The 13336-nt window shown below is 53.7% G+C and overlaps 1 protein-coding gene across 1 annotated transcript; it reads left to right on the top strand.

The window, feature by feature from the left end:
- The first annotated feature begins 5823 nt into the window (after positions 1–5823).
- Positions 5824–10251, top strand: LOC107498756 (brain-specific serine protease 4). Its single transcript, XM_016122232.2, has 6 exons — positions 5824–5941; positions 6686–6712; positions 7166–7328; positions 7583–7860; positions 8962–9119; positions 9761–10251. Exons 1-6 carry the CDS (start codon positions 5860–5862, stop codon positions 10004–10006), a joined length of 954 nt encoding a protein of 317 aa, XP_015977718.1. The 5' UTR covers positions 5824–5859; the 3' UTR covers positions 10007–10251.
- Positions 10252–13336: the final 3085 nt, after the last annotated feature.

Below are 13336 nucleotides of genomic sequence, written 5' to 3'. Positions count from 1 at the left end.
AGGTCGGACTTCTTGTGGAGGGGAGAAGGGACAGAGCTTCAGGGCCAGGACTGGGAAGGGCAAAACTGAGAAGACCTTGAGGAGCCTGGGCGAAGGTGGAGGAAAATGTGAGGTGCAAGGCATTGGAGCCATGGAAGTGGGACCTGGGACCTGGTATGTGGTTGGAGCCAAGTTCAACTCAAGTCTCCAAGAGGCCAGGAGCCTTGAGTGACATCTGATTCCAAGGACGGTTCAGGAGTGTGGTTAGATGGGAAGAAGGACATCCCTGTGGGAAGATGACGGAATGCCGGCCGATAAACAATGTCCTCCAGTGTCCCTGGCGCCAGCCAGAGCAGGTTCCTCAAAACCATTAGTGTCCTGGAAAACCTTGCCTGCAGATGATCACAGCCCAACGTGTTGCTTAATCAGTACTCAGTCCTGCAAGGCTGCCTGCCAGCCCTTCACACCTGAGCGGCCCTTCATGTGATGATGACAGGCATGGCAGTGCTGACTGATCCTTTTTGCAGATGGATAAACTGAGGCCCAGGTTGAAGAAGGGAGCTACTGTTTACCTGGCTCCTTTGGAGGGCTCTGCTCATTCTGGGAGCTTAACTTGAGTCATCTCAAGGGGAGGGGATGGAAAATCGATTCTGTCCCGGGTCCCCCTGCCCTAAGAGCAGGAACTGCCCAAAGACCCAGGACACTGGCCAGTGTTGCAGAGTGGGGGTGCATATGTGGGACTGCGCTCCAATCAGGGCTACCCAGCCGGTGGAGCCCACTGTTGCCACAGCTTCCAGGATTCATAAAAAGGTGGACAATCAGACTTTTTCAACATTATTTTAGTTTTGGTAAAATGTACATAAGATTTACCATTTTAACCATTTTTAAGTGTACAGTTCAGTGGCATTAAGTACATTCATGATGTGCAATATCACTACCATCATCTCCCCAGGACTTTTTCATCTACCCAAACCAAAACTCTGTCCCCATTAAACACTAACTCCCCCATCTCTACCAGCCCCTGGGAGCCTCTAATCTCCTTTCTGTCTTTATGAGTTTGACGACTTTGGGGACCTCATATGAATGGAATAATTTCTTTCACTGAGCATAATGTTTTTGAGGTTCATCCACAATGTAGCATGTGTCAGTGCTTCATTCCTTTTTATGGCTTAATAATATTTAATTGTGTAATGAACCACATTTTGATTATCCATTCATCCATTGATGGACACTTGAGTTGTTCCCACTTTTCGGCTATTATGAATAATGCTGCTATGAACATGGGTATGTGAAAATCTGTTTGAGCAGGGACTCAGAAAGAAACTTGTACATTCATGTTCACAGTAGCATTAGTCAAACTTCGGATTTTTTTTAAAAATAGGGTTTGCCCAATTAGAAAAACAAACAACACTGCGAGTCCAACGAAACCCACTGGAGATCTGGATTCCACACCTGTTTGCAGCTCTGGTCTCAGAATGCACTGCTAGAACCAAGAGGAAAGGAGTTCCTTGAGGCCAAGTGGCTCACCTGGAGTTTAGGGTGGGCTCACATGTCATGGAGGACTCACTTTCCCCGTCCTCAGCTCGGAGAGACCCGGCCTCTCCCTGCAGAAAAAAGGCTGAACTATCCAGCCAAGGCCAGAACTTCATGAAAATCTAAGCTGCAGAGGAGAGAGCAGTCCCGCAGTGGGTTTCCCTCAGGCCCTGCATGGCTCCCCATCAGATCCTCCCTCTCAGGGAGATCAAAGGACCACCAAAGACTTAGAGGTCACAGCACCTTGGGCTCCTATCTCCTGCTTTCTCCAAATTTCTAACTATGGAAACTTGGGCCTGAAGCACCTTGCCAGCCTCGCCCCTATCGCCCGTGATTCTGGACAGAAGCTCTGCCTAGGATGACCAGTATCCTAGTTACCTGGAACTGTCTGAGTCAAGCTTGGACAGTTGTCATCGTATTACCCACCTCGCTTCCTGGCACCTGCTCATCCATGACTCTCCATCTCCTTCCCTGACTCGGGCTCACCTGGACATGACCCCGAGTCCCACCTGTCTCCTCTTGCCCCTTCCTGCACTTCCAATCCAGGTGGGATCCCAGCAGCCCTCAGCTGTCCCTCCTGCCCTTAAGCAAAGACTCCTTTACATGTAGAGGCCCACAAGGTGGCCTCTGCCCTGAGCACCTGATCTTGTGACTGCCACTAATTGGTCTTTCCCTGGAACCCTTTCCTTACCTCTTGTAGTATCCCCATCTCATCCTTTGGAGCTTGGCTCAAGCAGAGCCAGGCCCCCATAGCCCCCATGCCTCTCTTTTGCCACATTTCGAATCTACTAGTCCCACCCACCCACCCGAGCCATTTCTGGGCTGGAATGGTCCACGATGGTACCCTCAACTCTCACCCCTTCTGCTACAAGTCTCAGCTCAAAGTCAGCACTGCCCTAGGCTCCTGATTTAAGATCGCAACTCCCACCCCCATCCCCAGCTCTGGTTTCCCCCCACTTCCCGTTATCACCCCTTTCTGCTTTAGTTTTCCCCATGCACTGTCAGACTAAATGATTTACTTTGCTGCTTCTGTTTCCTCCAGCGTCCCTGCCACGAGGTCAGTATTGTTTTTGGTTTGTTTGCTGCTGTATCTCCAGTTCGTAGGGTAGTGCCGGGCACACAATAGATTCTCAGTAGGTTTCGGTTGACGATGAATGGATACCCCTGCGCAGATTTCTGCTCTGACCCCGGTGTCAGCGTCTGAAACGCCACTGGTGAATCAGTTCTCTGGAATGAGCACTGCCAGCTCCAGCTGCTGTTCCATGTAAGGTCTCTGTAGCCCTCTCTTGTCATCCACACCTCGCTTCAGATTCATCAGTGGCCCTGAGATGGCTTGGCAGGGACATGGTAGAGTGGGTGGCAGGGTGGGCAGTGCATCCATCATCTCATGCTCAGGTGAAGAGATGCCCACCCAGGGTGCTCAGTGTGGGTCCAGCACAGGGTAGACAATCAATATTTTGTTGAATGACTGAATCACACCAGGGTCTCCACTCCCTGGGAATTGGGGAGCTGGTTTCTGGGGCCCTTGCCCAGGACTTGTGCCAAGAAGAGGTCACTGGCTGTTTAGGACTTCCTCTGGCTCCCACTATGCCCTGCTCCTTGGGGACCTCTTCCTGACCACCCCACCTCAAGGACAGAAACATCTCGAGGTGCATGCCTTCCCCTTGGGTCATCTGGGCAGTGATCTGGTTCTCATCAAAGGAAGGAAAAACTGGAACAAAGAGGAAGCTGGAGAGGCAGGAGGCTGGAGCAGTCAGTCCGCAGTGGACTCCCCAGGACTCACCTCTTCCACACTCATTTATTCATTTAACAAAGATCCATTGAGGCTCAGCATGCACGGGGCACCAACCTGGAACCTGAAGGTCCACGGGGAGACTCGTTATACTGTCCCTCCCTTCAGAGAGTCGGCAGCACACAACACCCAACTGCGGGGTGGCCCTCCAGGGTCTGCGCCTGCCCCACTCCTTCCCCAACACTCCCTCCCCAGTCCCATGGGCTCTGTGCCCACCGCCATGACACCTCACTTGTCATTACTTGCTCACCTGCCTTTCATCCCTGGGCGGGGTGCATTTTGTCTCAAGATAGGACCTGTTTCTTATCTGCCATTGTGCCCGGTGCCCAACATGGGGTCTGGCATATAGCAGGTGCCCAATAAATGCTCATCGAGTGAGCTGGGGAGGACAACCACCTCAGTTTCAGGAAGGGAGTGTGTTTGGGGAGCATGAGGAAGTGTAGAGCCAGATTCAGGAGGGTGAGCAGGTGAGGAGGGGGTCCCCTTCCTCTACCTAGGGCATTTATTCTCAGCTACTCAGGGGCCACCACAGAAACTCCCGCCACCTTGGCCACTCTGCATAAATATTTTCCTGAAGACCCTCTTCCCCTTAGTCCTAGGGCAGAAAAATAAATAATTGGGGGTTATTTAAGTCTCCTGTACCTCATCCTTGGCTTGTCTTTGGGCGGGTGGGATGGAGGCTCACCCCTGCAGTTTAGCCTGAATTGCCTCCTGACCTCCAACTGAAGCAGGGCCGGTAAAACACACGATGGTCCTTTTTGGCACTGACAGTCCCCAGGGGATAGAATCTCGGAACCCAGCCACCATGGAGAGGCTAACAGGCCAAGGAGGTGGGCACCACAGCCTTCCACCCCTAGATCAGGCTCTGGGGACAAAACATGTTGATCAAACTGGGATATGCCCAGTGGCGGGTGTGCTAAGGATCAACTTGTGGCAACCCCAGCCCTTCCCAGCACTCTGCCCTCTGCGCCCAGCCTCCGACCCACCCAGCACTCACTGCCTCTCCTCCAAGCACCTGTGCCTGGTCCCACCTCTACTGACCCTCATCCCCACGCCTCTGCAGGGTCAACTCCAACTTGTTCTCCAGGCCTCCATTTCGAGGTTCTCCTTTTCTGGGCAGGCTTCACTGGCACCCCACTGGGAACCCAGTGGGAACCCAGTGCCTCCTCTGGGTTCCCACATGTATGACCTCTAGTGACAATTATACACCCCACTGGACTGAGTTCCCTCAGGCTCCACTGAGTCTACTCCACTAGCCTAGCTCCATCTCCATCTCAAAGCTGGTCTCCACCATCTGGGGAACCTCGGGCAAGTCACTGACCTCCCTAAGTGGCCTCGGTTTCCTCATCTGCAGAATGGAATAAATAATACGGGAATTTGTGGATTAAGTGAGATGATGCCTGGTGCACCAAAAAACCCATCAGCTGCTATTGTTACTTCTCTTGCCCCCTCCCCAGGCATAGCAAAGGCCCAGTTTGAGGTCAGTGGGTTAAATGAAAGAAGGGACAAAGATATATGTTTGTCTTTGAGGAGGAGGAAGCCTGTTCCTCCTGCTTGGGGCAGGGCTGTAGGGAGCACAGGCGCTGAGTCAGGGAAGACCTGCCCTCAGGGTTGAAGGACTCTGAGATCAAGATGACAGGTTCCTGGAGGCGGGGAGCACCTCAGGTCCAACTCCTGACCAAGGGTCCCCCCAGCGATCGCAGCCCGGTGGCCCATCTACTCTCTGTGAGGGGATCCCAGGAGCTCGGGGGCCAGGTTGGGTAGGGGAGATTCGGCCCCCAGGCAGCCACTGTCAGTCTCAGGCACTAGAGCCCCTGGCTGGCCCCACCCAGCTTCCCAGTCCAGGTGAAGGGTGAGTTGTCCGGCTTCCAAGTGACAGGACCCACAGGAAGGTGGCCCCAGGACGGACAGCCACTTGTGGGCCTGATTCACAGCTTTCCAGTAAGTGGATTAACGGGATTCCAGAGCCTCCTGCATGGCCAGCCCCTGGAGGCAGGAGCTGTGACTGAGCCTCTGGGCAACCCCCTTGCCATGCCCTTATCTCCCCAAGGCCCTAGGGCCTCCCCAACACCCTGGTCCTGAATTGTTTGCTACTACGGACCCAGGCCCTGGGTCCAAGCACCTGCCCTTCCTCACCTGGACCCCCTTCCTTTCAAATTGTGAAGACCTTCCTCTGCCCCCTTGACCCTCCCTAGTCAATGTCAAGGCCACAGCCTAGGTCCCCTCACCTGCTTCTCCAGAGGCCAGATCCTGGGCCCACAGCTGGAGCCAGGGGTGTCTTGAGCCCCAGATCCAGAGTCTGAGTTTGTCAGGCCAGACCTGAGGCAGTGGTCTCAGCTAGAGCCCCCAGTTCCTCTAACGGCTCATTTCCTCCCAGCAGCCCCACCCCCTCCAATGACCTACAGCCCCTGGTGGCAGGGACTGAGCCACTCACTGGGGGGACTGGTCTGACAGCATTCCACCTCCCAGGATAAAACCTGGGGTGACCTGTAGAGAACTGGCACACTCCTGGCAGCCAGCACAGCTTGCCCAGCTGTGACCCCACCCCAACTACCATGCTCCTTTCCAGAACCCCTCCAGCCCGGGGTCGGGGCTGTCTTAGGATCTTAACCTCCCTGCTGCTTCTGGCGATTACTGGTGAGTCCCAGGGACCTGCTGCCCCTCCCTCTTATCTTCATTCCTTCTCTGCCCTTCCTCTTCCCTCTCTGCCACCTTCTCTCCTGATCCTGCCTCCCGAATCCTCCTTTGCTTGTATTCATTCTCTCTCCTCTCCTCTCACTCTCTTGTTTTGATTGTGCATCACTTTTCTTCATGGCTGTGAGGATTAAATGAAACACTGAAGGCAGGCATTAAGAGGGCTCATACGCTTCAGCTCAGTTAGTTTTTATTGAACAAATTCATCGTTGTAATCATCTCCCTCCCTCCTGTCTGTCTGGTCTCCTATGACGGTAGTATCCAGGCCTTGAACTTGCGGCAGTGGGGCAGTGAGGGAGAGGTCTGGGTCATTGACTCAAGGTCTGGGGGAGGCCTGAAAGGGTCAGGTATGTGTGCCCCTTACTTTCAGTGAGAGACGCTCCAGGAGCTGGTTCCTGGTCCATCAGCAGGTGCTTTGGATCCTGGCCACAAGCTGGACAGGAAGCTGGTGGGAGGGGTAAGGCTCAACTTAGAGTGAGGGCAAGAAGATTCTGTCTGCCTTATCCAGGCTCCAGGAAATGCCTCTCCTAGGAAGGCCTAGAGGCCTAGGAATGAGAGACTAGATAGGATTACTGGGCAAGGAGAGGGGTGCTTCTCTCCACCGGACATTGGCGGGCCGGGGGGCGCCTCTTCCCTGGACAACGGGGCCTCTCCACTGGCCTGACCTTTTCTTCCTCTTGTCCTCAGCCACCATCAATGCTGCCAAGACTCCTGGTGAGTAGGAACTGCCCCGAGGGGAGGGGAAATGGAGGAAGCCTGAAGGGGAGGGCAGTGTCTGTGTGTCTGTCTGTAGGAAGCATGCCAGAGGGGGCAGTGGGGCAAGAGAGGGCGTTGAGCTGGAGAGAAGGCAGGAAATGGGAACCAGAGGGCAGAGCAGAGACTGGGACATGGAAGAGAGGCCTGAGTGCGGCTGGAGTCCAGGAGGGCGAGTGGCTGGGATGGCGGAAGGCGAAAGGAATAGAGTTGTGAGCAAGGCTGAGAACCAAGTGAAGGGGGAAAGGCTAGTCAGAGGAAGGGCAGGGCGGGGAAAAAATAGCCAAGGAGGGGGTACATGGAGAGCAGGAGGGCAGAGGGAGAGGCGGTGGAGCGCAGGCCTAAGTATTCGCGGAGGGTGAAGGGGAAGAGGACTGTGCTGAGAGAATGACAGAAAATGTGATCTTCCTCCAGCCTGTGGGAAGCCCCAGCAGCTGGACCGGATCGTGGGCGGCGAGGACAGCGCCGATGCTGAGTGGCCCTGGGTTGTGAGCATCCAGAAGAACGGAACCCACCACTGTGCAGGCTCCCTGCTTACCAACCGCTGGGTGGTGACCGCCGCCCACTGCTTCAAGGAGTATGACAGCCAGTTTCTTCCACTCGAGTCCCCAGCTTCCTATCCCAGACCCTGGCTCCTCGCATAGCTCCAGCTTCCAGGCCCTGGTCCAGTCTGAGACCCCTTAGGAGGGACTCTGCTTCTACCCCAAAGCCTCTTTTTCTTTCATGGGCCTTCTTGTGTATGCAATTCTCCAGACGCCTCCCCCACCCCCAGACCCTTTCTGGCCACCTATGCTTCCTGGCTGACTCTGTCCCCTTCTCTCTTTCTTCTAGCACTCTGAACAAGCCATCCCAATTCTCCGTGCTGCTGGGCGCCTGGAAGCTGGGGAACCCTGGCCTGCGATCCCAAGAAGTGGGTATTGCCTGGGTGCAGCCCCACCCTGTGTACTCCTGGAAGGAGAGCTCTCGTGCGGACATTGCCCTGGTGCGCCTCGAGCATCCCATCCAATTTTCCGAGCGAATCCTGCCCATCTGTCTGCCTGATTACTCCGTCCACTTCCCTCCGAACACCGACTGCTGGATTGCAGGCTGGGGGAGTATCTATGATGGAGGTGCGTTTCTTCCCCACCAGGTGGTTGGGGACAGATGGGAACAGATGGGGACAGAGTGTGGCAGACACTCAGAGACGCAAGTGTCATGGTACCAAAACATAGAGGCCAGAGGCAATATATGCCAGAGACAGACAAAAAGATGGGCTGCAATCCAGAGATGTGACATCATAGAAGCCTAGGTGGACAATTTTAGGTCATTTCTTGTTCTGAGGCAACAGAAGCTATTAAGCGATCTAGGGATGGCTGAAAGGAGGCATGTGTGAGGCCACGGTAAATAGCATCAATACAAAAACGGCCCTGAGAAATGGGAATAGGGACCCCTGGTGCCAGCATGCCGTAATTGCAGGCAAAATTCCCAGGAAGAAATACAGTCTCTGTAACTGTAAGATAGATATAATTGTCAGACTAAGTATGGAGGTTTGGAAAACACCATCTAGAAATGCAAAGCAGATTAGATAAAGTAAGGGGCAGTGGAACAGAAAAATATAGATAGGTAAATAAATAGAGCGACGAGAGAGACACACAAGAAGGACAAAGTTTATAAGAAAAATGGGACTCGAACTAGATTCTAGAAGGCTTAAGAGAAATGGCACCAGTTCAGGTGTCTGAGGACTTCACTGATGCTGAGGTTGCATCCAGCCTCCCCATGGTCCTCTCTTGGGTCTCCTGTGAGAACTAGAATTGTGGACTGATGAGGGTCTACAATCCCTCCGGGCTGTGTGTGTATGCGTGTGGGTTTCCTCGAGTCCTGATGACATTCAACACTGAATGGTTATTTATCGAACACTTAACCTGCCACAGTCTCCATGCTAAATAAAGTAGTGCCTGAGACAGGACAAGCCTACACTGTCGGTTCTAAACATTTTGTAGGCGTCAGAGAGCTTGTTAACAATTCAGAGCTTCAGGCTGCAAATTCATGCTTGGATTTAATAGGTCCAGAGGTGAAACCGTGGAATTTGGGTTTTTCACAAGCATCTTGGGAGAACCTGACAGTTGACCTAGTATCCTTTGAGAAATGCGGCTGAGGGAAATGGAGGAGGGAAATGAGAGAAGGCAACCAGGAGAGCTTCCCAAGCCTGACTCTCTCTTCTCTGCTCCCAGTACCCCTGCCCCGCCCTCAGACCTTACAGAAGCTAAAGGTTTCCATCATCGACTCAGAAATCTGTGGCCGCCTGTATTGGCGGGGAGCTGGGCAGGGAGCTATCACTGAGGACATGCTGTGTGCTGGCTACCTGGAAGGGGAGCGGGATGCCTGTCAGGTGAGCATCCTACCTTCTTTCCATCCCTGCTCCACTGAGCTCGGTCACTGACTGCTGGGCTTCTCCCAGAATCAGCTGTGACCAGCAGCCCCCATAGGTGCCTTCGGAACTGGCTTGAGCTCAGCCACTCATCCATCTGTTCATACATCTAGTGTATACTGAGCTTGTCAGGTGTCCAGACCCCACTCCTGGGGAGCCTGCATTCTCCTGAGGGGGCCCCATGTCCTGGTCCCCAGGGCGGGCTACAACTCCGTCACCGTGATGGAGGATAGCAGGGTAGTGTGATGGTCAACACCTGGGCTTGGATGTTGTGAGCCTTGTTTACAATACCTACTCTGCTGTCCATGGTTGCCACTTGGGCAAGTCATTTCTTCTTTCTGAGCCTCAGTTTCCTCAAATAACAATTCTCCCCGCCTCACCTGTGAGGGAGGAGGTCTCCCAGTGTGCTTGTCATCAGAAGTGAGCCCTGGAGGCATGTCTTTCCCTGCTGTTCTGGCCTGGGTGGAGTCTGGGTGCCACGGCCTTCTCTGGGGCAGGGAAATGACTCCCCCAAAGGGAACTGACCGCCACCCGCCGTGTCAGGTCCTGGACTCTCCCCACTCCCTGCCCCACGTGAGTCCCTAACCTGCCCTCCTCCGCAGGGTGACTCCGGAGGCCCCCTGATGTGCCAAGTTGAGGACACCTGGCTGCTGGCGGGGATCATCAGCTGGGGCGAGGGCTGTGCAGAGCGCTACCGGCCCGGGGTCTACATCAGCCTGGCCGCGCACCGCGCCTGGGTGCAGAGGATCGTGCAAGGGGTGCAGCTCCACGGACACTCGCAGGGAAGCCAACGGCGCGGGTTAAGGATCCGCAGACAAACAGCGGCCCGAGGAGCCCCAGCAGCCTGACCACGTGGTTTTCTGCGTTGCAAAAAAGCCATCTACCTCTGGGGGGCGCCGAGTGCCGGTACAGGGTCACCTTAGCTGCCGCCGTCGCCCCCCACTCGCGTTCAGGCTCCACCCCGGGGCCGGAAACGCCTTTGTGTATATACATGTTAATGATTTTTACAGTTATTTGTAATCCTCCTCGCATAGTTTATTTATTCCCCCAATTTCAATAAATTATTTATACCCCAGTTTCTATTTTTTCACTGTATGGAGATACTGAGAAGCAGAGAACCACTTGGGGTTAAAACGGGGGCAGGCAGGCGTCCTGACCACCTGGGGTTTAACATCCTGTCCCTGACCTTCGCACTGTCCCAGAGAGGAGGCAGGAGGCCCTGCCACATGAAAGGCGCCTGGGAGGCGCGGGGAGTGGGAGCTGCAGTGCCCTGCCTGCTGGGTTTCGAGCAGGGCCGGCTGGGAGAAACCATCCCTGTGAGAGTGGGTGGCTCCTCCCCCCGCCCTGCGCACGGAGCCTCATCTCCTGGATTTGGGCTGAGGCGGCCGTGCCTCCGCAGCCCGAGGAGCTGACTCACCAGTGACTCAACTTCTGATTTTGTGAATCCTCCCTGCGGAGGAAGGAGCATAACAATGAGACAGCAGGGCTCTAGGGCCTGCCTCATCCCGGCCTGAGTCACCTGCCTGTGCACGCTCACAGGCCAGCTGAGGCAAGAGCCATATCCCAGGCCACAAGGGGTCGCCTGGCTGCCTGCGCTGCGGAAGACCCAGCAAACACTCCAGTTCCCGAGGACGGCCGTTCCCACTGCCCACTCTCCTGCAGGTCTGCCCGGGACCTGCCCTGCCCTCTTCCCCACGCCTGCCCCCCACATCAGGAACCCTGTCCTAGCCCACGTGGGTGTTCCGGAAATAGTTCATGCAAAGGAGATTTATTCTAAAGCAAAGTCAAAAAAACAAGTAGGTCCAGTCATTCTTAAAAGAGAGAAGTCTCCAACCAGAACTGGTCAGTGAAGTCAGTTTTGGAGAAGGCAGTGCAGGTTCTTGTTTGTTTTTTGGTACCCTTTATTGGGAATACTGTTTTAAAACATTTGTTCATGTTGTCTTCATTGCCCTTAGGTTATTATTACCAGAGTGCAGCAGTGCTGTGGGATTGGTTTTATTAAAAAGCAAACACTAAACTGGCCTCCTGCTCACCTAGGAACCAGCCTGGGGAGTCAGTGGGTGGCTCGGGTGAGAAACAAATCCTGGGGCCTCTCCTTTGTGACCTAGTCCCCATTCTACCTCTCTTGTCATCCTACCTTCCTCTCTTGCCTTCAATCCCCCCACCTCATTCGTTACCCCTGCCCCTCCCTCAATTTTCCCCTGTCCTGCAGGCTCGCTCTCTGCTCCTCACACCCCCACCTGCTATCTTTGAGCACCCTGTCCCTCATTCGTTCTCCTCCCTGTCTCCATCCTTTTGTCCTCTCTGCCTCACAGTTTCTCCCATTCCTGTGTGTCTACCATCCCATCCTATCCCTCCCCTTCGATAAACGGAAGAGCCCCTTCAAGTGGTCCTGACAGAAGCCCCTGAGAACGCAATGCCTAGAAACATTCTCTGGCAGAGAAAAGTCACGCCATCAATGGCAGAACACTCCTGGGGGAGGTGGATTTTCTCTGAGTTGGGAGATCAGCCTCCAGGGAGCCCCTGATCCTGAGGGTACCCCCCCCCCCATCCTCCTCAGGAGCCTGAGGGACATGCTAAGCCTGGGGTGGAGAGTGGACATTGGGCTCCGAAGTGCAACAGGATTTCCAAAAATCCTCTTCCCCAATCGGGAGAGGGGGGTCCAGGAGGTCAGCCCAGCCCCAGCAGAGTCCACTCCAGGGTCACAGAGGTGTTACTTTGTTCCTCGGCTGGAGGCGGGCCCAGGAACACACCCAAATCTGAACCACTCTGGGTGGGAAGGCCTCACTGCTTTGGCTCCACTAATACAACCTGCCTCTGGAGACCCTCGGGCCTGCCAGTTGTCTCTTCCAGGGGAAGTCCCATGGGGCCCAGTTCCATCCTGAGCTCTCAGGCAGATGTCTCCACTCACCTTCTGACCTCGTAGAGTCCTTTGTAGAGTCCTCCTTACCTCCCCAAGGGAAGGGGTGGAGACCATCTGGTCACAGTGACAGTTGTGACCAGCAGGAACTGCTTTAGCTGCAGGATGTGAGGTCTGATTATTGCTCCTTCACACGCTCCTTCTTCAAACCTTTAACCCTTGAGGAGACTTTCCCTCCCACACCTGGGACCTCCCCACTCTTCTCCACTCTGTGTCCAGAACAAGTATAAAAATAATACACATTTAACCGCCAACTTCCTTGAGGTGGCAGACTCCTTCTGTTGGCTAAGCCAACACCCATTCCAACCCCCATCGCTTGTTTCCTCCACCTTAGAGACTGGAAAGCTAACTGCTCATTTTCACAGTCTCCAGCATGGTCACAAATGCCTGTGGGACTGAGTGTTGGCCAATGAGGTTGAAGTGGATATCTGATGGATAGTTTCTTGGGAAGACTGTTTCTTCCTGATACAAGGGACATATTCAGCTGGCATTATCCTTTCTACCTTTCCCCCTCTTCTAGTCTTGGATGCAGGGGAAGAAACCAAACTCAAGAGGTTATATATTGTATGATTCCATTTATATGATATGTGGAGAAGGTAAAACTATAGGGACAGATTGCAGATCGGGTGTTGCAGAGGCTGGGATGGTGGATGGATTGATCACAAAAGGGTATGGAGGGTATTCTGTAGTGACAGAACTGGCTCTGTATCTCCACTGAGGTGGCAGTTACATGACTGGATACCTTTATCGAGCTTACAGGACTATAAATTAAAAATGGTGAATTTTACTATCTATAAACTATAACTCCATAAACCTGATTTTAAAAAACCAACAACATGAAAATATAAAGTCCTCCTTGACTCCTCTCTTTCTCTCATTCTCTAAATTCAAGCCATCAGCAAATTCTGTTGGTTCTATTCTATCTTCGACGTATGTCCAAATCTGGCCCCTTCTTCCCAAGCTGGCCCGAGCCACTCTCCTCTTTATCCTGGATTTCTATAATAGACTCCGAACTGGTCCCCCTGCTTCTGCTGTTGCTCCCACCTGTCTACTCTCAGCATAGCAGACAGAGTGATTCTCTTAAAACCTAAGTCGTATCTTGTCATTCTTCTGTTCGAAACCCTCTGATGGTTCCTCACTTTACTCAGAGGAAATGACATAATCTTTCTGGCCTCCTTCTCACCTCTCGCCTCCTCATTCCCTGCTCTCAGGCCCCACTGGCTCCCAGCTGTTGTTCTGGAACACAACAGGCATGCTC

This window comes from Rousettus aegyptiacus, unplaced genomic scaffold (genome assembly GCF_014176215.1).
Source record: "Rousettus aegyptiacus isolate mRouAeg1 unplaced genomic scaffold, mRouAeg1.p scaffold_m13_p_8, whole genome shotgun sequence".
Lineage (NCBI taxonomy): Eukaryota > Metazoa > Chordata > Mammalia > Chiroptera > Pteropodidae > Rousettus > Rousettus aegyptiacus.
Note: the sequence above shows the minus strand (reverse complement) of the source record. Positions and strands in the feature narration are given on the sequence as shown.

Coding starts and splice junctions, on each gene's coding strand:
- LOC107498756 (XM_016122232.2), top strand. CDS start 5,860: ATGCTCCTTTCCAGAACCCCTCCAGCCCGGGGTCGGGGCTGTCTTAGG. Junction 5,942..6,685: donor GCTGCTTCTGGCGATTACTG/GTGAGTCCCAGG, acceptor TCTTGTCCTCAG/CCACCATCAATGCTGCCAAG. Junction 9,120..9,760: donor GGGAGCGGGATGCCTGTCAG/GTGAGCATCCTA, acceptor CCTCCTCCGCAG/GGTGACTCCGGAGGCCCCCT.